The sequence below is a fragment of the Pleurodeles waltl genome, chromosome 10 (assembly GCF_031143425.1).
Source record: "Pleurodeles waltl isolate 20211129_DDA chromosome 10, aPleWal1.hap1.20221129, whole genome shotgun sequence".
In the NCBI taxonomy this organism is placed as follows: domain Eukaryota; kingdom Metazoa; phylum Chordata; class Amphibia; order Caudata; family Salamandridae; genus Pleurodeles; species Pleurodeles waltl.
Window position 1 is genome coordinate 506,615,257 of NC_090449.1, and position 27,414 is coordinate 506,642,670.

Sequence of the window (27,414 nt, forward strand, 5' to 3'; positions counted from 1 at the left end):
GTCAGAATGTGCAGTACTACATCTGAACCCCCCCACCCCAAGGCACAGACTACCCAACAGGCTCTACCCAGGGCCAGTGGAGGACATCCTCATCTCCTCTAATCGTCTGAAGGAGTTCAGCAATGAATGCCATGATGTTGCTGCCCTCCACACCCCTGGGCACCCCCCTATGCATATATTGTTTCGGCGGCTCCTGTTTTCCAAATCCTCTTGTTTGCTTTGTAGCTCAAATTGTTGGTCTTCAAGTGTCGTTAAGCACCGCCTCAGCATCTCCTGATCTTTGGACCGCGCATCCACAGTGTACTCTAAATTGTCGACATGCTTCCCCATCTCTGAGACATCTCTCTTGATGTTGAGGACGCAGGTTTTGAAGTCTGCTTTAACGGATATGATTTCAGAGCGGATCTCTTGCAAGAAATGGTCCTTGCAGTCTTGCGAAATAGACACCGAGGTTGAGGATCCCCTTACTAGCACCTGACAGGAGTCCAGCATCTTGGAGCCTGCAAGGGTGGGAGGGGCTTGTTCCATAGTGAGTTCACTGGTTTGTCCTTTGTGGATTTAGGGTGAGGCATAGCTGCTGAGAGTGCCAGGCCAGGTACGAGGAGTTCAGGTTCGCCTAGCACCTCACCCTTGTCCTTCCACAGGGCAGATGACCTGCAACTAATCCAGTAATATGGCAATATCTTTTAGCGGGCCCAGAAGAGCAGCAGACCAGGAGAGGATGGGCGTGCCCCACCAAGGGAGTGTGTTTTTGCTAACAGATGCTCTGGGTGAAGGAGAGTAGAGGTCTGGGGCAGGGTGCCACACAGTAGAGATAGGGGCCCAGTAAGGGTTATTTATCTGGTCTGTGGTCAGCATGATGGATCGGTGCTACCGCCACCTCATGCCATTGACCCCCACATATGCTGGCGTTGTGGTTAATGTGGGCTGCCCCGGTCTGTGTCAGGGTGCAGGAAGGGTGCAGGGCTGCAGTGCTCTCTGCATCTCTGATCCAGTTGTTTCCCGGACCGCCAACCAGGCTTCACTCACCTCTGGTTTGCTGTTGGTAGGTTGGAGCGCCGCCACTGCCCCTTCAGGCAGCGCTGTCCCCCACATGTGCCGGCGATATGGCTGATGTGGGCCACCCCGATGGGGCGCACGTATGTACTGTGGCTTCGTGGCAAGGTGCGGGGGCTATGGCTCATTAGCTCCCCCACCTGTAGGCTTCCCTCCACTGGGATTGTGCCGGTTGTGTGCCTGCAAGCGAGTTGCTGGGTCCGGCGCTGTTGTCTCAGAGTGCAGCGTATATCAGCCAAGATGGAAATGTGTGGAATAGGCCATGGCAGGTCACCGCTTCGCTGCTGCCGCTGGGGCCATAGTAGCAGAATTAAATGCCTCCCCACCCCAAGGCTGCAGAGGGGGTGCACTGACGCTCTTCCACCTTTTTCAAGCTTTGGCTTCACCCCAGTGCTGTGGATGGCACTGGATAACTCACAAAGTCCCAGACAGCAGACAAGAAACGTCCCACGTCATTTCCTGCTAGGTCACGCCCCCTTCTATACTTCTTAAATGCACTTCGACCACTGAATATAGGCACAGTTTGCGGCCTATTGTCCTTCTCTGTGTGCACCGAGTGTACTGTGAGGCGGTTGGCTGTGTCTTCTGCGATTATTAAGTACCCAATGATACCATTTGTAATGTGTATAGTCAGGACTACCACATGGGGGAATATAATATTGTGTTGAGATGCTGAAACCTAGTAGGGGTGTAAGCTATTGTTTGAACAATGTTGAATGCACCAAGTGGTGCGAGTAGCTAGCTGCTCTTACCCCACTCCCATTTTCTTCTTTAAATTTCCCCTGACCTCAAGTTCGCTGCCCCTGATTGCTGTGTGTGTCCAATCTGAGCACAATTCTCCCCTTCCACACAAGTGTTTTCCAAAGGAAGGCCATTAGAGGTGGGCGAGCCAACAAATTACCAGGAAGAGCCGAGCCCAGGGTCTGGCTTGACTCTTAAAGCTTATGCCCGAATCAAGCCCTGAAAATGTTTGCTATTTAAATCATTCAACAAACATCGTGTTAAATACAATAACATTTTTCCAAAGTTCAAAAAAAGTTTATTGACGTGGAAGCTTTGACATTAATATGTCACATTATAGTATTTATTAAAAGTGTTATTTTTAAAACATACACTTAGTGAACAGAGGCAAAACAGTTGTCATGTAAACCCTGTGCATGGCCCAGATTATTTCAGAGCAACATTTTAGTCTATTAAATCAAACACAATAGTTTTGTACAACTTGTATTCTGATCTCACATATTTGAAAGTGCTTTCTTAAGCGATACAGAAGAAAAAGAAGTTTTGCTGAAATAAAATATTTGCCTTAGATCACACAATCTAAGTGGGTAAGCCACGAATTAGATAGTTTTCTGGTTCCACTTTGTTCTAATCAGCCAATTTCGTTTTTATGGTAACTTTTTATTAACCTTTTTGTGCATTTCTCATCTAGCACAAACTCAATCGGAACACCTTAGGTCACCACCATTTACGTTACAAAAGGTCACATTTAAATGTTAAAAGCACAAGATATTAAGTGATATACCCAGAATCACAGGATGTTGAGCCTGGCTCAACATTGCATTAGCTTGCTCTCCTCTATTGAACGTGTAGGTAGTTTAACCTGCAAAGTCAACAAGTTAAATCCAGATGAGAGCAACTTGGGATTTTGTTTTTTCGAAGTCAATTAATTGAGTATTATTAATCTTCACAATACTAACACCTGTTATATATTATCAGGTCTATTTATTTTAGGCTATGCACTGTCCACATAATTAATAAGAAGTTATGATATTTGGGGGCATATTTTCACAGAAGGGGTGTGGCGTGGCGCTGCCCCAAAATTGGCAGCACTGTGCAGCGTTACTTCTGAAACGCAGGGATGCGCCATATTTACACAAATAAGGCGCACCCCTGTGGGTCTCCTAGTGCTGGCACCAAACTTAGCTGCCAGCGCGAATGCAGGCATCCTTGCTCCATCATGCAAAGGTGTCTGCGTTGAAGGGAAGGATTGTTTATGTCCAGGAAGGTGTCCCTTTCTCCACATAAACAATCTCCAATGATGAGGTGTTACTTAGCAAATCATCATTACTGAATTATTCTTTAGGTGCAGGAAGGAACATCTTCCTGCACATTTTAAACAATCATTCATGGTGTTTTGCGTTGGAGGGGGGCCATAATTACAAGCTGACTTTAAAACACATAAAGTAGCTTAGCGCCGCCTTGTAAATATGGCGCAGTGTACAGCGCCACCGGAGCATCACAAAAAGTGAAGCTCGGTGGCGATAGGTGCATGTAAATATGCCCCTACTGCAGTGTTCTTCAAACTTTTTAATGCCGCGCCCCCCCAGTTGAAAAATACAAATCTTTGGCCCCCCCCCCCAGAATTTTTCACAATTATTTTAGAAAGATGGCAATGTTTAAATATGTCTAAACCTATTTAAACATTGCAGTTAGGTATTGTTACCTTTTTTAAACTGCAAAAACATGCTTCTGCTTAAAACAAAGGCATGTTATCTGTATAATATTTCTTCTGGCCAGAGTTTGGCGCCCCCACCCCCGGATCACTTGTTTGAAGACCTCTGCCCTACTGTGTTGCATTCTATTATTTCTCATAAGATTTCTTCGAAATTAAACGTGATTTTAAATTGGTCACCGGAGTGAGGTGTGGAGAGAAAAGTGGTTTACCCGGCCCACCTGGAAGCACAGGACTGGCAAAGGGCCGCCCCCGCAGGGGGCATTAGGGGCCGGCGCATTAACCACCGCCGGGGACCCGGAAATGACATTTCAAAGCCGCGACAGCGGCAAACCAAGATAAGACATCAGGCATCCCCCTCAAGGGAGAGGGAGGAGCCCCCCAAGGGCACCTGGCCAATGGGGGAACCATATGGAAATGTACAAACCCTCCAAGTGGAAGATGCCGCCCCGCCCTAAGCTTGGGGGTCGGACTAAAAGATCCGGCTGCCCAGGCAGAAATCACTTTGTGGGCCACATGGACGGCGCGCAGGATCGCAAAAAGAGACAAGATAAGTGTATCTCATTTTGTTTGCTTATTTAGGCCTTTGCCGTCCAGCTGTTCCCTGTGAGCGAGCCTTCGCTTTGCCCCCTCTTACCTTGAAAGTCGTTCGCACATTCCCTGCCCTCCATTTCTTGGCACAGCGCTTCACTCCATGTGCCTCACTCGTCTGACGTCAGCTCACCCCTGTGCCTGGGACCCCACTGGGGTTTCTGCCAATAACTCCTTTTCCCGGGGTAATGCCTTGGTACGGCGGACCCAAGCCGAGCCGCGTGATCCTTTGCACTATGGCCAGCCGGGATCCAAACCTGCTAACACTCGGAGAAGATGCAAAAGTGCGTCTTTAACCGCAGGGAGGACACGAAGCGAGAGGATAATTGTCTCCGCTCTGCCCTCCGCTGCAAGGCCCAACACCCACTGCTGCCTCTGGGCAGCCCGGGCAGCCTGACTGCATCACCCGAGGCAGTAGTACCTGGGAATCCGAGAGGGTTAGGTGCCATTCCCCCCCACACAACTTGCATGATCTGTGCTCCAGTCTGCTGCCCGAGACGCCGTCGATCCTCCGGCAGCGCCGTTTAGCCCGCTGGGCTGCTAATGTAGTAGATTGGGCTGACCTCGATTTCTGCCCAACAACGATGGTTGCTTAGCAACCCACACATTTCTGCCGCAACGTTGAGTAAGGCCAGATTATGTACGGGGACATTCCAGGAATTCCACAGGCAGCCAATTGGGCCCTGAGAAGGTATTGTTCCCTTCATCATGATTCCCGGGTTCCCCTATCGCGGTCATTGCTCCACGAGGGCTTTTCAATGACGTGAAGGGTACGCATCCGCGTTTTGTAAGCGGATACTGACGGCTCACGTGAAATGCTCATTTCAGAAGGCATTCGGCAATACAGCTTTGAAAATGAAGTCTGGTTGGGAAAGGTCACTCCGGAGCGAAACACCGACGGGTCATGAATAAGTAATGAGTTGCCAAATCGCTGGGTTTCATCTCCCTGCACCGGAGTGGAGGGTGTTTTAATTTTTAAATGGCGTCCCTCTTTTGAAGAAAAAGGTGGTTTGATCCTCGCTTTCATGTTGCTGAAATGGCAAAAGCGTGCCACGTGTGATCCGTGACGAACCCGTTTCTTCGCCTGCAGCATTAATTCAAATGCAAACTGCGAGCCTGTGTTTGGCAATGAGGACTGTTGCTGCATGCCGTCATTAAGTTACTAAACTGTACGCTTACATTGGCACGTCGCATTAGATACCCCCAAAAAAACAAAAAAACAATACGCATTGTAGAAATTAGCTGACAGTTGTGAACGTCGTGCACAAGACATGGGGTTTCCAACTCGGATGAAACGTTTTCACCATCTGCGTGACCTGTAAGCTAGGGCCGAGCAAACTGCCCCCCCACTTTTCAGCGGGCACATGGTCCACATTTCCGGTGATAGCGCTTTTTCCCCGCGTTCACTCGAGGGGGCAGCTTCCACAACCTGCCATTGCCACGTCCTCCGAATCCACCGGGCCTCGTGGTGATCATAAACAAAGGCCTGGGGGTTGGGAGGCGGCTTCGCGGCTGCGCCACCCGTGAGCGTTCCTCCTCCGTGTCCTCATTTGGGGACGGCGTTTTTGGGTCGGGTTCTGGCGGTATGGCACCTCCTGCACATTGCAGTAACTGCCAGCATCCACACGGACGGTTTATCCAGTGCCGCGGGGCTCGCATTTGCTCGAATTGGAGCAGTTGCGTTGTGGCCTCCTGGCCATACAAAATTAAAAAAAATATATATATATATATATATATATATTTATATGCAGCGCAATCGCGCTTACACCGTGGTTGGCCACTGCTTCCGAGGCGGTCTGGGAACCGGAGGGGGCATGGCGCCTGCGTGCCTTTTCACGGTGCGAAGCATACGGATTTCGGGTAGCAAGACCGTGAACCAATGGGGGACACTGGCGGGGCCCGGGAGCGGTTTAAAGCCCAAACTGGTTGCTTCATAGACGGAGCGCTTCGCACTCGTTCAAAAAAAAAAAAAATGCCTCCTCCTTACCCCAGGGCTGCCATGCTGCAATCAAGGACTAAATGGAGGCAACTGGAGGCTTGTTACTCGCCAAACGGGGCAGCGGGGCAAAAAAAAAAAAAAATAATAAATAATAGAATTGGAAAAGAAAAACGTGCCCGGAGCCCATTGCCCGTGAATAGCAGGCCGTTGCTGCATTTAAATGGGCGAAGGCGAACACAGAATACTGAGGCAGCGTAATCCTGAAACCTGCTCAGGTCCTCACTATCAAGTCCAAACCTCCCAAAGGAGAGAAAAAAATAAAAATAAAGAGAGTTTGGTTCCTGGTATGGTCCCCCCGGCGGCTTAATGTTTAAGGTCACACCCTCTCACCATGCGAAGGGAGGATTCATAGAATAAACCATAAACTTTTGAAGCACTCAAAGATGGGGTTATTCCAATGTCACATTGACATGCAAAAAGAATAACTAAAAAAGGGGTAACTTCATGGGTCACGAAAGGCAGATAAAACTCACACATCGAAAAACACGTAGCATATACAAGGCGTATCAGCCAGTGACACCGCCTTTGGTGTGGGGGAACCAGGTCCGAGCCTCGACCCTGGCGCAGAAACCCGTGATCGGGCGACAGGCAATTTATCTCCCCAGACCCAGGGAGAAGGAATGGGTCCTTGTAGAATGTAACAAAGGTCCGCAAGTAACTGCTCCATCACCCGCAGGACGTGCTGGGGCTATGCGGTAAACTGCAATAAGTATATTAAAATAATTTAAACAGCAACCTTAACAGGCCAAGGGGAAGTTAACGCACAATGGTTATTGTGCAAGGAAACCCAATGGGGCAATATGTCCAATATCCAATTATAACATTGTTATGTATAACATTAGTAATGCGGCAGCCCCCTCTACTACAATACGCATTAGGGCTCATGACACCTCTACAAAAGCGGCATCACAGTACTTTGCAGTAGCATTCCAGGTGCAGGTGCACGTCCAGTCAATGAGTCGGGAACATTAGGTGGGAAGTAAAAAAAAAAAAAGCAGAATATCAATCACAAATAGCAAGCAAACAGGCAGCAGGTTTTCTATTTGACCTTGCACAACATTTAATAACTATCACACACAATGAATGAAAATGGCAGTGCAAGTTTATTTTAAGATGTAAGTAACAGAACCTGGCATGCACTGAGTCGTACATGTTAAATAATGAGTATCTGTGTCCCCCCTCTTTGTTGTTCCTTCAAGGGGAGATGACATACTAAAGGGTCGAAGAGGAGCTTGGGGAGGCCTGACGGCTGGGACAATGAGGTGCCCTCGTGAAGATCGGAAAGGGAAGCAAGGGCGGCACCGAAAAGATGAAAATGAACAAACCCCAGAGAACGAAAGGGGAAAAGGATAAAAATGAACAAAGCCCAGAGAACGAAAGGGGAAAAAGATGAAAATGAACAAACCCCAGAGAACGAAAGGGGAAAAAGATGAAAATGAACAAACCCCAGAGAACGAAAGGGGAAAAAGATGAAAATGAACAAACCCCATAGAACGAAAGAGGAAAAAGATGAAAATGAACAAACCCCATAGAACGGAAGGGGGGAGCCGTCTGGCGACGTAAGCCCCTCAGGTGGCGTGGCGGTAAAAGGGGCACGTTGGTTGGTAAAGGAGGCACACCGGTGGGCGGTGTGCAAGAGAAAGGCTACTTACCTTGGGATGCCTTACGGCAGGGTAAGGAGGCCGATGGGGGAGTAAGCGGAGCACGGCACTCGCGGCCCAGACCTGCCGGTTGGCAGGGCACAAAATGGACAGACAAGGTAGCGAGTTGAGCCTAACAGCACCAAGAGGCTACCCCCCTCACAACCAGAGTAAAGAACCAACAAAAATGGATGACCCCAAAACAGCATGGAGGATGGCCTCAACAACAATAAGGTGTCAGAATTAGGACAAGCAAATGACAAGGACTTGATTGATTTATAGCAGAGATGATGTCATGCAAAAGTTATGATCCTGGTGAAATGATTTATTTCTGACCTATCAACTGTGATTTATGACCTGTCTCCAAATTAGGATTTACAATCATAACGAAAGCAAGGTGTGGCACTCAAAATGATTTATGACATTGTAATAGTTTATGGCCTTGTTATTTTGATTTATGACTGAACAAGAGAGTGATGAGGTCAAAGGTTGTGTCGCAAGAGTCTATGCATTTAATAAAAACTGCGGCCCAGTATTCCCACAAAAGAATATAAGCACACTCAGCTGTTGTGAATTTTTTCATAAATGTTTACGGGGAATTATAGTAATTGGAGTGGGCCAAGTGCGGGGGTTATGGCAAAGGGCCGCCCCCGCAGGGGGCATTAGAGGCCGGCGCATTAACCACCACCGGGGACCCGGAAATGACATTTCAAAGCTGCGACAGCGGCAAACCAAGATAAGACATCAGGCATCCCCCTCAAGGGAGAGGGAGGAGCCCCCCAAGGGCACCTGGCCAATGGGGGAACCATATGGAAATGTACAAACCCTCCAAGTGGAAGATGCCGCCCCGCCCTCAGCTTGGGGGTCGGACTAAAAGATCCGGCTGCCCAGGCAGAATTCACTTTGTGGGCCACATGGACGGCACGCAAGATCGCGAAACCCACCCACCCACACCGGAATAGCAGCATTGTCGCAGGGCTGAGAGGACTAGCGGACGGCGGTAAAAGGGGCACGTTGGTTGGTAAAGGAGGCACACCGGTGGTCGGTGTGCCAGAGAAAGGCTACTTACCTTGGGATGCCTTACGGCAGGGTAAGGAGGCCGATGGGGGAGTAAGCGGAGCACGGCACTCGCGGCCCAGACCTGCCGGTTGGCAGGGCACAAAATGGACAGACAAGGTAGCGAGTTGAGCCTAACAGCACCAAGAGGCTACCCCCCTCACAACCAGAGTAAAGATCCAACAAAAATGGATGACCCCAAAACAGCATGGAGGATGGCCTCAACAACAATAAGGTGTCAGAATTAGGACAAGCAAATGACAAGGACTTGATTGATTTATAGCAGAGATGATGTCATGCAAAAGTTATGATCCTGGTAAAATGATTTATTTCTGACCTATCAACTGTGATTTATGACCTGTCTCCAAATTAGGATTTACAATCATAATGAAAGCAAGGTGTGGCACTCAAAATGATTTATGACATTGTAATAGTTTATGGCCTTGTTATTTTGATTTATGACTGAACAAGAGAGTGATGAGGTCAAAGGTTGTGTCGCAAGAGTCTATGCATTTAATAAAAACTGCGGCCCAGTATTCCCACAAAAGAATATAAGCACACTCAGCTGTTGTGAATTTTTTCATAAATGTTTACGGGGAATTATAGTAATTGGAGTGGGCCAAGTGCGGGGGTTAACCGCCACGCAGCCTTCGGACTGTGCGAAAAAGGGCGTTTGGCGTCAGAGCTCTCGCGCTGACTGCGCTGGCGCTCCACACCCATTGTATGCGGGGGGGGGGGGGGGGGGGGGGGGGGGGGAACAAGAGCCCGTCAATCAACAGGTGCTCAGTTAACAGAACAAAAAACAAAGAGATGCCGCGGAGAGAAATTCCTGAATCCGTCAGGGCTGGCGGCCTCCCAGAAACTGCCACAGACCAATGGGCGCTTCCATGAGCCTCGGCCTAGGGGAGCAGGCTCCGGTGCGCTTGAGGTGAGACAGGCGGCCCGCAGCGGAGCCGATCTCGCGCTCGTACCGAGAAGGCTCGAAGGGTCGAGAAGATGCTGAGCTGGAAGTGGAGGCGGCAGAGTAACGATGCCGGACCCAACCACGTAAGTTACTTCCCTTTGCGTGGCGTGCTGCATCTAGTTTTAAGCTAGAGGTAAAAAGCAGAGGACGGAGAAGAGACCAACGGATCGGGCTTGATGGCTTTCCAGCAGCCTGCTCTCTGTCGCTAACTCACCATCTTTTGGAGGGTATCTCCCCCATTGCAATGATATTCACCTCTTCATGAATGTCAGTCTGTTAAAACTCTAAGGAGAGTGAGGTCACATATACAAGAAGGTGATTTTATTAGAGTGAATGGAGGAAAAACATTTGGAATGTGGGGGCAGGTTAGCAAACAGGGTGACCTTATGGAGGCAGGTTATTTTTAATAAGGGTAATTATCATTAAAAAGAGGCAGGCACCTCCAAATAATAGTTGCCCTCCTAAAATGAAACATGCCTACAGGGACCTCTGTAGGCTCACCGCCTTTGAAAATCTGCATCACTGTCCTAAAATGAGTTATTCTTAAGTCACTGTAATGGTATCACTTACTGCACATTCCTCCTTGCGACTCCTGGCACTGCCTCCGCGACCCCTGGCCTTTGAGGTGGCAAAATCAGTGCCAGGAACAGAGGCGCAGCTCGTTCTTACGGACGTGGGTTGCGGCTTCACTTCCTTGTTTTCAACCAGTTTTTTAAATTACACTAAGAGTGAATAATATGTTATTCACTATTAGAGTAATAAAAATTCGAGTACACTTAGCTGGAACATGACCCTCCTTGGTAGCTGAGGTAAGTAAAAAAAAAAACTTGTAAATGTATGTTGTGTGCATGATTACGGGTGAGAGTCTGCTTATGTAAAATATAGTGTGTATATGAGTGAATGTGTGTTTGTGTAAGCATGTGTTTGTGAATGAAAGTAAAGATGAAATACCGCGTGGTCAATTCGGCTACCCCTGAAATGTTGTTGAATTGACGTCCGTGCTACTGCACTATCAGAGTTCACCCTTATTTACGAGCCAACAATTTGGCAGGTATGTGGCATTAGATTTTGTGAACATGATTTGTGAAGAAGTGAGTGTGAGGGGCCATTCCTTGGTAAATGGGAGGTGCGCACTGCAGTACAGAAGATGTCTCCACTGGTGACTGCATTACGCAGCTTTAGAAGCACGTGCTTATATTTACACCCAGATTTCAAGTTGTGTAAAATATATTTACCACACCTGTCAATACCATTATTCGAGTGAGATGTGGTAAAAACCTCTTAGTTAGAGAGTGCAGTGGCACCGGGGCCCAGAGGCCTGAATGATCCACTGAACCCTGATTATTGCTGTACTTTATAATCCAACTGGCAGCCAATTCCCTTCCTTACACTAAGGCCCATGACATTAGCTGCTGTACTGCTCCGATCCTCGGTTTTCAACTTTGAAATGAGACCTGACTTCCAGAATCGATAGTTAAGTTACCAAATTCTGAATGGTTTGCCTTTTTATCCAGGCCATCCGCACCCCATGGCCCTCAAATAATGTTTAGCAGGGAAACACAGCCTGATGTGTTAATTATCACACAACTACTCAAATCGCCAGTCATTTGCACACAGACCGGAATTTTGGAATGTGAATACCTGCAGGGAACGGGGTTAGCCAAGCAGGGGTGCGCCCCAACGCCTTTAGTCCAATTATTCAGAGATCAGTCATCTGAATTAATTAATAGTCAGTCCATCCTTGTGCTGCCGTAAACATAAGCATACGCATCACGATTTTTGCGGCTTGAACAATAAGGAATTGAAGCTGGAAGGTTTTTAACAGGGTGAAAAACAGGGAATAGTGCAAATGAGCTCGCACTGAACTAAATCAAATCGATTGCAATTTATATAGTGGTGCTACAATATTTCCCTTTGCAGCTTTCTGTGTAAAATCTGTTGGTATCAAAAAAATGGTTCAACACTATGTCCCACATTGTTTACTCTGCGGAAGCAGCCTTTTGTTGTAAATTGGTTTTAGAAAACACCAGCACCCTTAATTTCAGGAATGGTTTGTTCCCTCTAGTAATAAGGGCAAAGTGATTTATCATCATTTAGTAAAAAGTTCTGCATACCCTTTTAACACAGCCTTAGGTCGTGGGTGAAACAATTTAACAATTTTTAACTGGTTTAGTGCCAGTCCTCCTGTATGCAGAAAATTGTGTTTTCGTCCTTTTTCACATTTTCAATAAAGTAGTAGATGGAATGGACTCTCTATTAAATCAATTGTGTAATAGTGTACCGTGACTGTGTTGTGCTATGCATTTACAGGACTCATTTTTGTGTGCACAGCTGATCACCAGGTTAGGTACCTGATGTAAAACATGTCTAGGGCATATTGCAGAATTGTCTGGGCTAATATTAGTATCAGTTGCAGCCATCTACTCAATAACTGGAACATTTTGGAGATTTTGTGGAACTAGTGACATAGACATGGCTTCTGCTCTTCAGGCCACCAAGTCTCCTCTGCCATCCGAAGCAGGGCAGAGACTGTTCTAAATCAGTGGTTCCCAACCTTTTGACTTCTGTGGACCCCCACTTTATCATTACTGGCACCCGGGGACCCCCACTGAATCATTATCGGAATCGGGGGACCCCCCACTGCATCATTACTAAAAGCTGGGGACCTAATCTGTTAATATTATTCAAATTTCTAAGCAGTTGCGGACCCCCTAAAGAGGCTTGGTGGACCCCCAGGGATCTCCGGACCACAGGTTGGGAACCACTGTTCTATATAATTACTTGGAGATGTGTGGTATTATCAAAACACCACCTAGTATTACCACAACAACTTCCAATACTTACCAGAATATTTGAAAAGGTCTGGGGCAAAAAAATGTTTAGTAATCTGATCACAAGACATTCTTTCTCACTTCAAAACATTACAGGGAGGTTTTAAACGACCCTCTAACTGACAACAGGAGCATTGAAGTAAAACTTTACAGTGGGCAAAAATGCTCAATGCATTTTCACTTTACTGGACATTTAGTAAGAAAGGTGAATTTACAACTATGGTGATTGCATAAACGACACGCTTCCAACTTTAAATTCAGACATGGTTTTAGCAAGCTGCCTCTGACTGAATGGTTATTGTTTATCATTGGTAGTCCTATATTTGCCCTTGAGTGGGCTTGGCGGCATGATAATCCGAAACCCAAAGGTTGTGTTTGTGTGTGAACATCAGCAGAATTCCAAAATGTCATTATAGCAACATACATACTAGGTTATGGATTTTATATTTTTGTCTATTGTGTATTCCCTTATACTGGTTTGAAACCCCATAATGTACAGTTTTTTACCGAATAGGGAAAACATTGAAGTGATGAAAATAAACATGCAAATAAATACAGTCACTAATAGAAAATAATTCCTGGAAATGACATTTTCATGAAACATGGTTATTTAAAACACTACCTTTTGGTGTTTTTTTGTGTGTTTTAGGTTTGGACAGGGCTTCATCTAAATACATATTTTAGTGGTTGCAGCGCACTGCACTAAATAGTAGCTTTTTCATCACTAAAGTCCGATAAACACCTAGCCCTTAATAAAATCATTGAAATGCTAATATATTTTGTGTTTCCATGTTTCGTCCATCACCCTGACTTCCATTAACACAATAGCCAGTAGTATTTTAAACTCAAAAATAACAAATTCTTAGCAGCACCTTGATTTCGATTTGTAAAATGTTAAAGTAACTGCGTTGGCATTGCAGGAACATCAACGTAAACTAAATGTGTCTTAAAAAGACATATTTAAATCAGGCTATTCGGATTTCAGTTAGGCTTTTTTTTTTTTTTTTTTGACAAAGTATAGCATACTTGAGAACCACAGAATTATATGACATTGCGTACACAACCATCCAGTGTATGACAGGTGCAACCTTTGCTTGGGCACCGAATGCTGGGAATGGGTCAACTGTGCTCCACATATTTTATGGTATTTCTTTGGGCACCCCCTTGATTTGTAAACATACTCTTACGTCCTGGCACACTAGTCCATTCCCTTAATAGGTGTGGGCTTTATCTGATCTGAAGTATCGGGCAGTGTCCCTTTTGGCTACCAGCATTCCCATAGCTACTAGTTGTCTAGTAGAGCATCGGCCACCCCATACATCCATTAATCTCAAATGCTCCGTTTTAGGATAGGTTGTGAAAATGTACCCACAATGTGAGACAGAGTCAGTGTATATGGGAGCAGTGCCGTTGAATCATGGTGTGCTCCCAAATTGTGTGGTAGAAGATGGGAGCTCAGCCCTATACCAGCAGAGAGAGTCAATGTCTCTCTTCATTGTGACCAGTCTAGTTGAACTGAAATACATTCAGTGCAGGTATTTCAGCTGAGTCCTCTTCATTCTCATAGACACTGCAAGAACTCTGGGGGCCATTTTTGCCTCTTCCTATTTCTCCTCCAGGGGTCCAATGTCCTGAGCTTATCTATCTCGTAATTTTAGCAGGGGATCAGGGGTATTATTTACTAATGTGCGGTTCAGTCAAGAAATACTCTTTCCACTGCCAGCTGTCGATTTCAGTCAGTGCTTAATTTGTGCTTGTTGTTTCCGGTGCTGAGCACCTGCACTTATTTGTGAGGGCCGGGGCTTATTCTTATGCCTCAAGCATTTGCTGCAAGCAAAAGACACATATGTGAAAGACGGAAGAAGGAAAAACTAAAAAGCGTCATAAAGGGAGAAAGTAGAAAGTTGCAGGATGAGCTGAAGGGGCAGGGGTGGCCGTAAATGGATTGAAGAGGCCCGAGATGCCTTCAGGATTACACTGCTTCAGTATTCAGTGCTTGCAGATTTAATTACAGCAGCCTCGTGTTTAAGAGAAGGGCTTTTAGCACCGGCACCTCCCAATTTACAAATTAAGCACTGATTTCAGTTAGACAATTTTTTTTCTAGCTATCGCGTCTAGAATTTTCAATTCTATTAAGGACACGGAGGCGAGGATTATGTTTCTCTTTCCATGCTTTAATAAACTCAGCAGCAAATAGGAAAGACTTTAGTGCAAACAACTACAAATCCCATGAACCCATTATGACATAACAACAACCATAGAGACCAGCCCTATAAAACCCTTGTGAACCAGTGTCTCTTCCTCTTTCTTTGCAAATAGACACAGTTAATTCACTGATGCCCAAAAGTCACATAAACAAAACCTCAAGTCCAGAAAGAAACAACGGAACATCCAAACCAGGACAAAGAAGCAGACAATGGAGAGGAAAGAACATGGTCCCAAGGAGGTATCCAGGCGAAGATATGCAATCACTTGTCCTCGACCTAAGACAAGAACAAAAAATACATAGCCATAAACACTGCCTTGAGTGACAATAGCAAAGTTAAATCACAACAAAATTATTTAAATATAATGGTTTTTTTTTACTCATATAATGCAATGTTAAAATCAGTGTGGGAAAGAGCAAGTAATAACATATGTAAAAACGTCCAGAAAAACTTTACTAAGGAAATTTCCAACAAAGGGAGGGATAATCCTCGCCTCCTTGTCCTTAATAGAATTGAAAATTCTAGACGCGATAGCTAGAATTTTTTTTATTCTATGTCAGGACTGGAGGCTCTGAATATGATAGTTTAAAGTTTAGCCATTACCACCGAAGACACATCCAGAATAGGTTTATAATAAAACCTCTTAAATGTGGAATCAGACGACCAATCTGCTGCATTTAATATGTCCTCTAGGTGAGAACCTAAGGCAAATGATTTCGATGCCATAGCACCCCTCACAGAATGTGCACCAAATTTGGAAACGTCAATGCCTGCTTCAGATAAAATCCACTTCACCCATCTGGGAAGAGTTGCCGAAGCAACCGGGCGAAAAGGCTTTTGAAGAGAAATAAGCAATTGACCCGACATATCAGATCGAAATTCGACCATACTCACCTCGTAATCCTTCAAATATTTCACAATGCAGAGTTTCTTGTTATCAGGAAATGCTGGATAGGATTCTACCCTGGTATTGCATTTTGTTCTTCTGGATATGACAAAAGAAACACCTTCTGGAGAAAATCTTCTTCCTGCCAAGTCCAGAGCTTTAACGTCAGACACTCGCTCACAAGATACAAGACAAAGTAAGAAGGTAATGTTAGCAGACAGCTGTTTCCTGGAGAAATATTTATTGGAAGGCCAGGAGTCTAAAAACTGTAAAACAGTGTTAACATCCCAAAGATCCGAGTATTTGGGAAGAGGCGGATTCAACATCCTAATGCCGCGAATCAGTTTACAAAGCATAGGCAATTGACTAATAGGTCTACCTTCACCGAACACAAGTCCAGCAGAAATGGCTGAATGAAAATTGTTGATCGAGTTATAAGCCATCCCAGAGGCGGCCCGGGAAGCTAGAAAATTCAAGATCAAGGTGCAATCAGCAGTAAGGGGATCTGAACCCCGTGAAGAACATCAACTACACCAGCGTCGCCAAGCTGAGGTATAGCGTTTATGAGTGTTGGGGGCCCAGGATTGATTGATGAATTCCTGAGCCTCGATCGAAAGGCCTGGGAGGCTCCAATTTTGTCTGAAAGACGCCAGGCCAGAAGAGACAGTTAGCCTGATAAGATCAAAGGATGAGGAGATTTCCCCAGGTCCAGGAGGAGATTCCAAGACCAAGGTAAGAGGCAAGGAGGGGCGCAGGCCAACTCCATAATGATGGGGAACCAGGGTTGTGCTCTCCAAAATGGGGCAATCAACACCATTTCTGCCTCCTGTCTCCGAAGATGCGCTAGGACCCTGGGGATCATTACAAAGGGGGGAAAGGCATATGCGAGGAAAGGAGTCCAATCCTGGAGGAAGGCATCTGTCGCTCTGGCTCCTGGATCCGGACGCCAACTGAAGTATGTCGAGAGTTGTGTGTTTAGACGGGAGGCAAAGAGGTTGATTGAGAACGGATCCCGAATCCGCATGACAGCTCTGAAAACACGTGGATGCAATCTCCAATCGCTGGCATCCCTCAGATGACGGGAGTACCAATCCGCTATCACATTTTGTTGACCCGGAAGGTACTCTGCTGTCACAGAAATGTGGTTCTGGAGACAATAATGCCAGAAATCTTTGGCAATCTCCGTCAGTACCGGTGACCGGGTTCCCCCCAATTTGTTCACATATCGAACTGCTGAAATATTGTCCATCCGGAGTAGAATGCAACATTTTGCTCTGCCCGCAGAGAAACTGCGGAGAGCAAATGAACCTGCTAAGAGTTCCAGGCAGTTGATATGCATCAACAGTTCCTCCTGAGACCAGTGGCCCCCGGTGGAAAGGGGGCCGCAATGAGCAACCCAACCCAAAGGCTGGCATCCGGCTCTATGACTAGGTCTGGAGAACAGGGAAAAATGGTTCTGCCGTTCCAAGCCTCCATGTGCGTTAACCACCAAGATATCTCGATTCTCGCCTCCTCCGAGAGAGGAACTAACTGGGAATAAGACAATCCCTTGTTCAAGTGCAAGATCTTCAGACTTTGGAGGGACCAGTAGTGCAGAGGGCCCGGAAAAATCACCTGAATAAAAGATGCTAGCAGACCCACTATGTGAGCCAGGTATCTCAAGGAGACAGTCGTCTTGGACAATGCCAGTCTCAATTCTCTATTGATTTTCTTTACCTTCACTTGGGGAAGAATTAATTGAGCGGAAGACGAGTCCACCAAGAAACCTAGGAATTCTATAGATTGAGAAGGAATCAGGATGGATTTTTGGACATTGATAACGAAGCCCAGATCCTGAAGGAGAGATATCACCCATTCCAGGTGGAGCATAATCATTTGGGGGGACTGACACATGATTATGATTTAGTCTAGGTTAATGATCAAACAAACACCTCTGGCTCTCAGGCATTCCACTACCGGTCTCATCAGCTTCGTGAAGCACCACGGAGCCGACGACAGACCGAAAGGAAGAACCTTGAATTTGTATATCTTTCCTTCCCAGCGAAATTGCAGGAACCGTCTGTGGGGGGGAAAAATAGGAATGGACAGGTAAGCGTCCTTCAGGTCCAAATGGACCATCCAATCTCCTATCCGAAGGATGTCTCGAAGTAAGTGGATCCCCTCCATTTTTTTAATGTCGGTACAGGATCCACTGATTGAATTCCTTCAAATTGAGAACCAATCTTGAACCGCCTCCCTTTTTGTCTACCAGGAAGATGGGACTCACAAAACCTCTGGGGTGTAAACTTGTTTCTTCTATCGCCTCCTTTGACAGAAGAGCAAGAATTTCTTTGTGAATGAAAGTCTGATCGAAGAGGGAAAAATACATCGTGTTTTAGGGGAGCTAACTGATGGGGTGATTGAAAAAATTATATTTTGAATCCGAGAATGGATTCCAATACCCAGGGTTCGTTTGAGAGTTTTTGCCAATTGTGGTAGAAAAAACGAGTGCGACCCCCTAACGAAATCTCTTCCCAAGGAATAATTCTCACCTGCAGGAGAGGAGTCTTGGATGACGGCGGCTGCACCTCTGAACCCTCCTCTATGAAAATGGCCTCGGAAGGACCGCCTTGAGGGATAGAAGGTGGTGGACTGATCTTGGTAACCACCTCTGCCCCTGTGGCCTTGGAAGCTATCTCCGGTGGAATTCTGATATCCTCTGCAGAATGGTCGCCCCCTGAAGCGTCCGGCCTGAGAAAAAAGAGGGCGAAGAGCTCTCTTGATAGAACCCTGAGCTTTATCCAAACTGGAAAAGGTAGCAACAAACTTGGAAAGTTCTTTTAAGAAAGGTGCTCCAAATAAGAGACCTTGGGCCGGTGGGCCCACTTCCAAAGATGCAAGATCTTCTAACTTTGGATCCAATTTCATAAGAATGGAATGGCATCGTTCATTTGAAATAGCGCAGTTGGTATTACTCAACATGGAAATCGCTCTTTGTGATCAACCAATAAGGGTTTCCATGTCTACCGGAGAATTGGATTCCTTCGCTTGGTAAGCCAGTTCCAAGATCTTAGTCAAGGGGCCTAACAAGTCAAAGAGTTTGTCCTGACAGGATTTCCAAGCCCTGTCGATTCCTTTCTTAGGGTCTTTTGTATACTTCTTGAGGTATGTAACCATAGAAGGATCTACTTCTGGGGTTTCTGTTACTTTGTCAGGGAGATCCGGTCTGGGACATTCAGAGCGTAAACAAGCCCGCACTTCTTTATCAAACTCTTGCTGAATGTGATTTTTCACATAATCTGTTACCTCAGGGGGAGGAATCCAAGTAGTGGATCTGGGATGGATAATCTCCCCCGGTTCAAACGTTAAAAGTTTAGCTTGTTTGGCGGCAGGGGTATGATGAGACTTTGCTTTACACTTGCGGGGTTGGTAGTCACCCTTGGACGTGCTACCAGATGAAATAGTCATCTGAGTGAGGAGCTGTAGGAATACAATAAGGGTGTTCAGTTATTAAAGATGCCGTTAGTTTTTCGAAGGCTTCCGCATGAATGTCTTTGACGGGTGGATTAGAAGAACCTTCAATCATGCCCCCGCGAGGAGAAGCCAGCCCTGCTGCTGTACAAACCCGTAAAGGTGGTGTTTTAAGGGGGTTATGGTCTTGGCTAGTGCATCATTAACCGTCTGGCGCACACCTGCGTCCAGCGTGTGCACAAGGTCTTGCTCAAAGGAACTTGCATGAGTTTCTTCATAATAGTAGCCTTCATCCCCTTCAAGATCTTCTTCGTACATGGGGGTCAGTATTAACAGGACCGTCTCAAAATTGGTTTTAACACCACTGTAGCAGGGGGAGAGGGGGAGCTTAGCAATATATAAATAAGTATATATGTATGAACCCCAATGCAGGTGAAACAAGAATTCCAAAGTGGAGGGAGCACCTGCAATAAGCTCTAGGCGAAAGCCTATAAACAATTTTACAACCCTGAAGGCAATTCTGGCAGGGCGTTCAGAGGGAGCTCAGGGCTATTAGGCAGCAGAGATTTGAATAGGACCTTAATTTCAGGCACAGAACACGTTGTCTGAAGGAGGGCACGTCTGCCAGGAGAACATGCGAGTCGGCAAGCCCTCAACGAGGAGGAAGAACGCCGGCCGGCTCGCGCGTGCAGAGCCTGTAGTAGAAATAGGACTGCGCGATCAGGGCGCGCAGTCCCGCTCCCAGAAAGGCTTCCGCTCCACACAAGCCACAGGCGGCAGGCCGCCCGGTGTCTTAATGATAATCGCACAGGGAATACCGTGGCATAGAAGCGTTAAACTATTCGTACAATGAGACAGTAAACATCGCAATGCGCTAAGCGAAAATGTGACTTAACTGGCTGCGGAGCAGCAAAGAAAGAGGAAGAGATACTGGGTCACAAGGGTTTTATAGGGTTGGTCTCTATGGTTGTTGTTATGTCATACTGGGATTTGCAGTTTTTTGTACTAAAGTCTTTCCTACTGGCTGCTGAGTTTATTAAAGCATGGAAAGAGAAGCATAATCAGAGCCTCCGGTCCTGACATAGAATTTAACTGAATTCCTGTTAGGTGTAAAAAATGCATTTAAGCTTTTTAACTGTTACATTCCAAAACCCTGATATTGGGCATCTAAAAAAAGCAAAGGATAACATTCACAGGGCACGCTTTGTAGGAAGGAACTTACACAGTTGCGGCTCACCTTGCACTAAAGGGGTGGTGCTGTGTGTGGTGAGCAGGGGTTTGGGGGACACAAAGCACAAAATTAAATTTTTTAATTTAAAAAAAACTTATTGCGCTGCTCCGCTCCTCTGGTTCCACTTGCAGATACAGGCTCCCACCCTTCCCTGCTACCAATCCCAACACTGCTTTCATGAAGGCAGCGTTAGGATTGGCTGGAGTTACCTGGCTTGGCGACACAGTGCCGGGTTGGAGTGAGCCCAGTGCGCATATGTGTTTGGCAGGCCTGAGACGACCGGCCAAAGATAAATGTGCACTCCCCCTCCGTCCCTGTCACACCCTATGGCCCGCCCCTTTTATACTAAAACGATAATAAGCATAGTCTATTATCGTTTTATTGTAAAAGGTTTACAGCAGCTGCTGCTCGCGGGGATGGGAGAGGGGAGGCCACACTCCTCCGGCCATAGAGGAGGAGCCACCACTGAACTTACAACCACAGTATCCCTTTCTTCATACATTTTTGGTATTTTATTTGGTGTTTATAACATTGCATTAAATGACTGAGTATCAAGAGTAGAGCCCTTTTTATTGAAAATGCAACGTTTTGGGGTTTGCATATTGGAGTGATTGTTACGCTAAAACAGTATAAGAGTTCTTCACTTAGAGCCCGTTTGACGAATCTCACCGATACTTTGCAGACCTATTCCTTTTTTTACAAAAATAAAAGGCAGGTATGTTGTTTTACCCACACTTTGGCTGTGTTCTGGGTAAGGGCCTTAGATATAGGTAAGTAATAGGTTTTAGATTTCTCCCTACCTAATACCACTTTATTAAAGTAGTAACAAGTAGGGAAATTAATTTATAAGTTTCTATATATTTCCAAAAAGGGTCACAGAGTATTGGGGAAGTACGGCAATCCTTCAAAAGAATTATAAAACAAATTAAAATTGTAAAATAATTAGAAATACACTGTACTACACTATCTTTCACAAACATAGTATACTGCAGTGTATTTTCATTTTTTTACATATTTACGTTAAAAAATAAATTAATGCAGTATATTGGTACTATGTAGAAAGTACTACGCTACTTAGAAAAATTTTAAAAAACGAATTTGTAAAAATAAATACACTACTACACTATATTTCACACATATAGTGTGCTACAGTCTAGTTTTTATTTTTTACACATTTCTTTTTTAATTTTCTTGTAACTACCACAGTACATTGTAGGTACTAGCGTGGTACTGCATAAACATTTTTACAAATATATAGAAAAATAGCCATACATTTCCATGCGTATTACCACTTTAGTAATATGGAAATAGGTAGGGAACACAATAAAACCTTCTACTTACCTATATATAAGGCCTTAACCCAGGACGAGCCATTGTGTGGTGAAAACTATATGGCTGCCTTTTACTTTTGTAAACACAGCAATCAGCCAATGATATATTGCCTTGTGATCTGCATATACTGCGGTATACCACAAAGTTACTGTGGCATACTGCGAACCAATATATAACTAAGTTATCACTTATAACTTTAATAGTATTTTACCAACTTAGAGCAAATACCATTAATTTCCCTTTCCACCCCATAATAGATATTCCTGCCTAATTTCTCTTACATGTGTTCAGCCACTTTCATGGTATATCTCTTTAAACTACACTCTACTATACCACATGCTACTTCAGTCTACACCACTACCCTGTACCCCATTACTCTCTATGCTGTTTGTCTCTCTGTCACTCCACTGTACCCTATTCTACTCTATTTCACTCTACGCTTTCCATTCTAGGCCACTCGACTCTACGCTACTCCACTCTGTTTAATTCCACTCTAGGCCACTCCACTCTATAGCACTCCACTCTACAACACGCCACTCTGTCATTCCACTATATGCCACTCCAGTGTACACCACTCTACATTTTTCCCCTCTACGCCACTCCACGGCACTACATTCTTTGTCACTCCACGCTACGATATTCTACTCTAAGGCACTCCACTCTGCGCTGCTCCACTGTACGCCACAACACTGTACGCAGTTTCACTCTGCGCCACTCCACTCCTCTCCATGATATTCCAGTTTACGTTACTCTTCTCTACGGCACTCCTTTCTATGGCACTTCACTGTACCCCACTCCACTTTATTCCACTCCACTATACAACAGTACACTGTATGCCACTTCACACTATGCCATTACACTGTTTGCTACTCCATGCCACATTATTCCACACCATGCTATTCCACTGAATGTCACTGGACTTTCCACTGTACTCCACACCCCTCCGTGCTATTCCACTCTGCGCCACTCCACTCTATGGCCTTCACTGTAGGACATTTCACTTTATGTAATTCCACTGTACAGCAGTCTAATCTACACACTGCTATGCCATGCCACTACATTCTATGCCGCTCATGTTATGATATTCCACTTTACGGCACTCCACCCTAATCCACTCCACTGCATGCCACAACTCTGTAATTTGTTCCACCCAACTCTACGTCCCTCCACTCTGTCCAGTGTATGATGCTCCACTCTGCGGCACTCCAGTGTGTGCCACTCCACTGTACCCCACTCCACTCTCTGCCACTCCGCAGTAAGCCAAACCACATACGCCACTGCACTCTATGGCCTCCACTGGAGGATATTTCACTTTATGTCATTCCACTGTACACCACTCCAGTCTGCGCCACTTCACTCTATGCTATTCCACTCTGTCATGTCACTCTAGGCTACTACATTCTACGCCATTCCATGCTATGATATTCCACTCTATGGCACTCCACCTTAATCCACTCCACTGCTTGTCACAACACTGTACTCTGTTCCAGTGCACTCTACACCACTCCACTCTGTCCTATTCCAGTATATGCAGCTCCACTCTGTGTCACTCTAGTCTACAGCACTCCACTATATGCCACTCCACTCTCTGCCACTCCACAGTATGCTAAACCACTGTACGCCACTCTACTTCATGCCACTGTTGTATGCCATTACATGCCACTCCGTGCTACGCTGTACCACTGCACGCTTTTCTAGTGTGAACCCCTTGACTCTATGCTATTGCCCTCTTTGCCACTCTACTGTTTGACACTCCACTCTACAACAGTACACTCTATGCCACTCCACTCTGTGGCACTCTACTCTATGCTATTCTCCTCTACGGCACTCCACTACACACCACTCCACTTCATTCTACACCACTCCACGCTATTCTATTCCTCCACTTCAGGCTAAACCACTCCACTGTAAACCACAAAACTCTATGCTATTCTACTGTACGCCACTCCACTCTACTCCATTTCACTCTATGCCACTCCACTCACCCGCACTCCACTCTATGCTATTCCAGTGTACACCACTCCACTCTATAGCACTCTACTGTATGCCACTCCTCTGTATGCTACTGCACTCCATGCCACTCCTCTCTACACTATTCCACTGTATGACAATTTACTCTACACCACTCTACTCACTGCTTCGCAGTCTACTCTACACCACTCCACTCTATGCCATTGAACTCTACACCACTCTACACCACTACACCATGCGCTACTCTGCAGAGAATGGGAGCCCAACGCAACCTTATCTTACCCTAGCTACAGAGGGAATCTCTTCTGATGAATCCCCTTCCCTGATTTACAGTACCTTCGCTGTGGTAGGCGCACGGAGTCTATGGGGTAAAGTTATAATTGCATTATCGAACCCTAGTTGTGCCATAATTGACCACAATTTGGATTGATCCATTCTATTGAAGGCGTATGTTAAGTGCATGAAGGCCAAATGGACACATCCTTTTTTGGCCTTTGTATATTTTTGCTTAGTGAGAGATAAATTCAGGGTCTGTTCAGTAGTTCCTAGAACTAGACAGACCCAAATTGGACATCCGAAAGCCCCCAAGTCTCTACTGCCCAGTTTTTCAGTTTTACCAGAATTACTCTGCCCAAGATCTTTACAATATTAACTAACATATAAATTGTGTGATAACAATGGAAGTGGTTCTTATCCCCTTTTTAAAAATGGGGACTGTAATAGTCTTCTGTCATACCTTAACTAGAGTTCCTACGATTGCAGATTTCATAACATTAGTGATTAGTGGGCCCCAAAATTGTGGGATCGATTTATATAAATCAAATGGGATTCTATCCGGTCCTGGTGCCTTATCTGAGGGGCTACTTTGTATGGCTAAAATAACATCTGAGACCTCAATTGACCTACCAAGGGCTATGGCAGCATTCAAATCATAGGGCACTTCAACTCCCACTGCCATATTGGCAGTCTGATCAACAGGGTCAAAGATTTTTTTAGAAATAATCCGCCAAACTTTGGCTGATATAACCGTCTCCACTTTTGATATATCATCTCCTGACAGATTAGGAGAATTAACAACCTTCCAGAAGGCTTGAGAGTCTTTCAGGGCACTTGCTGTTCTAAGATCTTCCCAGACTCTGTCCCTTATTTCAACCTTTCTTGCGGTGATCACTTCTTTATAAAATTTCCTGACCATCGCTAACCCCTGCCAGGTCTCACATTTGTTTGCCAAAAAGCCAGCTTGAGGGGGTTGTGGGTCTGAGTACAGGCACGGTTAAACCATCTGGGGCTATTACTAGTCTTCGTGATACCTTTAGTTAATTTTGCTGCCATGTAGCTATTCAAGGAGGGTTAAGCCTGTATGACAACTGTGGGATTGGTTTCATCCTGCAAAACCGTAGCAATTTGGGCTTTATTATTTACTAAAAGGTCTTTGAAAAAGCCATCTTTATCATTTTTTTCTTACTAAATTCTGTCCTATATTTTGCAGACCATGATGGATGTTCCTGCCCAGATCCACTTTTCAATCCATTGTTAGGGGATTATGATCACTTATGCAGCTAGTCAAAACATTGTAACCTGTAAAAACTGGAAGGGGTTCCTTCAAAATTAATATGTAATTGATAATTGAACTTGAATCTGACCCGCAAATGCTAGTATTTGCCTTTGGTCTATGCAGGTGAGATCTTGAGAAAATATCATGTTATTAGCAACAACAACTCTATTCAACATGTCCCCATAGGGATATGTGTGAAGTGTGGGAGAGGTTGTTGTAGCTCATCATAGATGCCACATGCTATCATAACTTTAGTGTTGCATGTTTAAATGATAAAATCTCCCACCCAAATAATTAAAAGTTCCTTCTTGTGATCATTTTGCACCTTATGTAGGGATTCCTGCAGGCCGTCCACCACCGTAGTCACAGCTGTATCAAATATGTTAGGATAAAAAATTAATCAATAACAAATCAAAGAATTTCTGCAAATTCATTAAAATCATTTAAAAATATGGTGTGATAATGACTTCCTGCACTGTGATACCAGTCAAAGCCAATGAAATAAAGGTCTCCAATCCCCCTTTTGCCCAGCCTGACTTTGAAGTAATAGCTGAAGCGTGATAGGTGACATAACCATCTTTGTGGGAAGAGTCTAGGAGCCAAGTCTCTTGTTAGATAATTGGATACTACTCCACTGTCCTTGCCCAGTCTTAATTTTTTAGCTTGGAGTGCAGACCCGCCACATTCCATGAAATGACGTCTCAAGTCTTTTCCTGGGTAGCTTTGTCATTATTCAGTCAGTACTTGACCTTGGGGGACATGTCAGGTTCATTAATCGTTTCTGCACATCCGGCAGTTTGTAGTAGTCAGTCTAGTTTCTCTAGTGATGATAAGACCTCAGATCTGTTAGAGAGGGATAAACTACTTTGTTGATGGTGGATTATTGCCTTATACTTATAGGGCCATTCTGTAGAGCCCTATTAATAATACCATACGATTGGGAGATTCTTGGGCCATAGATGAAGCTAAGAGGTTGTGCTCGAATATCCTCCAAGTGGACAGTTTATTGGAGAAGGCGGTGTAAGAAGGCTCGAACTAGATCCTGTCTCCTCAAGTTTATTACACAGTCACCTTATGAAGATTTTACCAATGGGCCAACCCAAGAGACTTTCCTTACAGAAATGATATCTTTTGAAAACTCATTAAACAACCTGAATGCTTTCTCAGCCAGTGTCAATTTATTCAGTAGGGATATGTGAGATTTAAAATGCAAGACTCTACTTTTGGTAAATTCTCTGCATTATATAGAGTGTATACTCCGGAAGAATGTGTGGTTGAACATCATGTACCTCATTCCAATGTTTACCATTGATATTCTGAGTGCCCCTCTTATATTTGTCACACAGTTTAGAGGCCACCAACTTTTGGGGGGATTGCAGATTATGTGGTATTAGGCTGTCACGAGGAGGCTCACATGGAATTGTGGTTTCTTTTCTCAGTTGTTCAAGCTGGATTAGATTTGTGGAGTTAACAGCTTGCACCTGAGCCCATTGTTAATTCAGACATCCTAAGATCTTTTTGTGTCCCTCCAGTAGGGCTGATCTATTTATTACTTTCTCATGGACTAATTGTATAGTATCTAGCTTCCCTCCCAAAACAGTTAGGTTTGACGTAACTGAAGAACACAATTGGGCTAGATTCTTGAGGTGGTTATCTAACTGGTCTAGTCTATTCAAACAATTAGAAGCAAACTTTTTAGATACAGTTTCCCCAACAGGGACTTTTTTCATAGGCTTTTTCCTTATACTCTTCTTGCCGCTTGGGCCTTGATTTGCTAAGGGAGCAGAATTAGACGTTGGGTGAGAGGGGCTGGAACTAATTGGGTTGAACAACTCCCAGCTACTTTTCTTTGGGGGTGTTCTATCAGAGTGAGCTATTGCTTCAAGCATAGTCAACATTTGTCGGTCTTGGGTGACACATGGGTTGAACTAGGCGGGTGCGGCAGCGGTTATTCTAGCGGTACGTAATAGAACCTCAGGGGTTGGGCTATCTAGAGGAATCTAGCAAGATGATTCTCTCTGCGTAGGATCAGTAAGATCCATGGTGAGGTCCTTTGTCTCTACTGGGTTGCCTCCGGAGAGACCAGATTTCTTTAAAGTAGAATCCATACTTGCTTCCACGCAGCTAATCTCTGTCTCAATAACCCCTATGACAGATGACAAATAGCTAGTAATAGATTTTGATCCAGCT

At 45.1% G+C, this 27,414-nt stretch overlaps 1 protein-coding gene across 1 annotated transcript in view; it reads left to right on the forward strand.

Moving 5' to 3' along the window:
- Window positions 1-9,601: 9,601 nt before the first annotated feature.
- The window catches only part of LOC138261674 (cyclic nucleotide-binding domain-containing protein 2-like), a 365,490-nt gene continuing 347,677 nt past the window's right edge, over window positions 9,602-27,414 (forward strand). Inside the window, exon 1 of the mRNA XM_069210917.1 lies at window positions 9,602-9,844. Coding sequence (XP_069067018.1) covers window positions 9,794-9,844 — 51 coding nt within the window. The 5' untranslated portion in view covers window positions 9,602-9,793. The remainder of the gene's footprint in view (window positions 9,845-27,414) is intronic.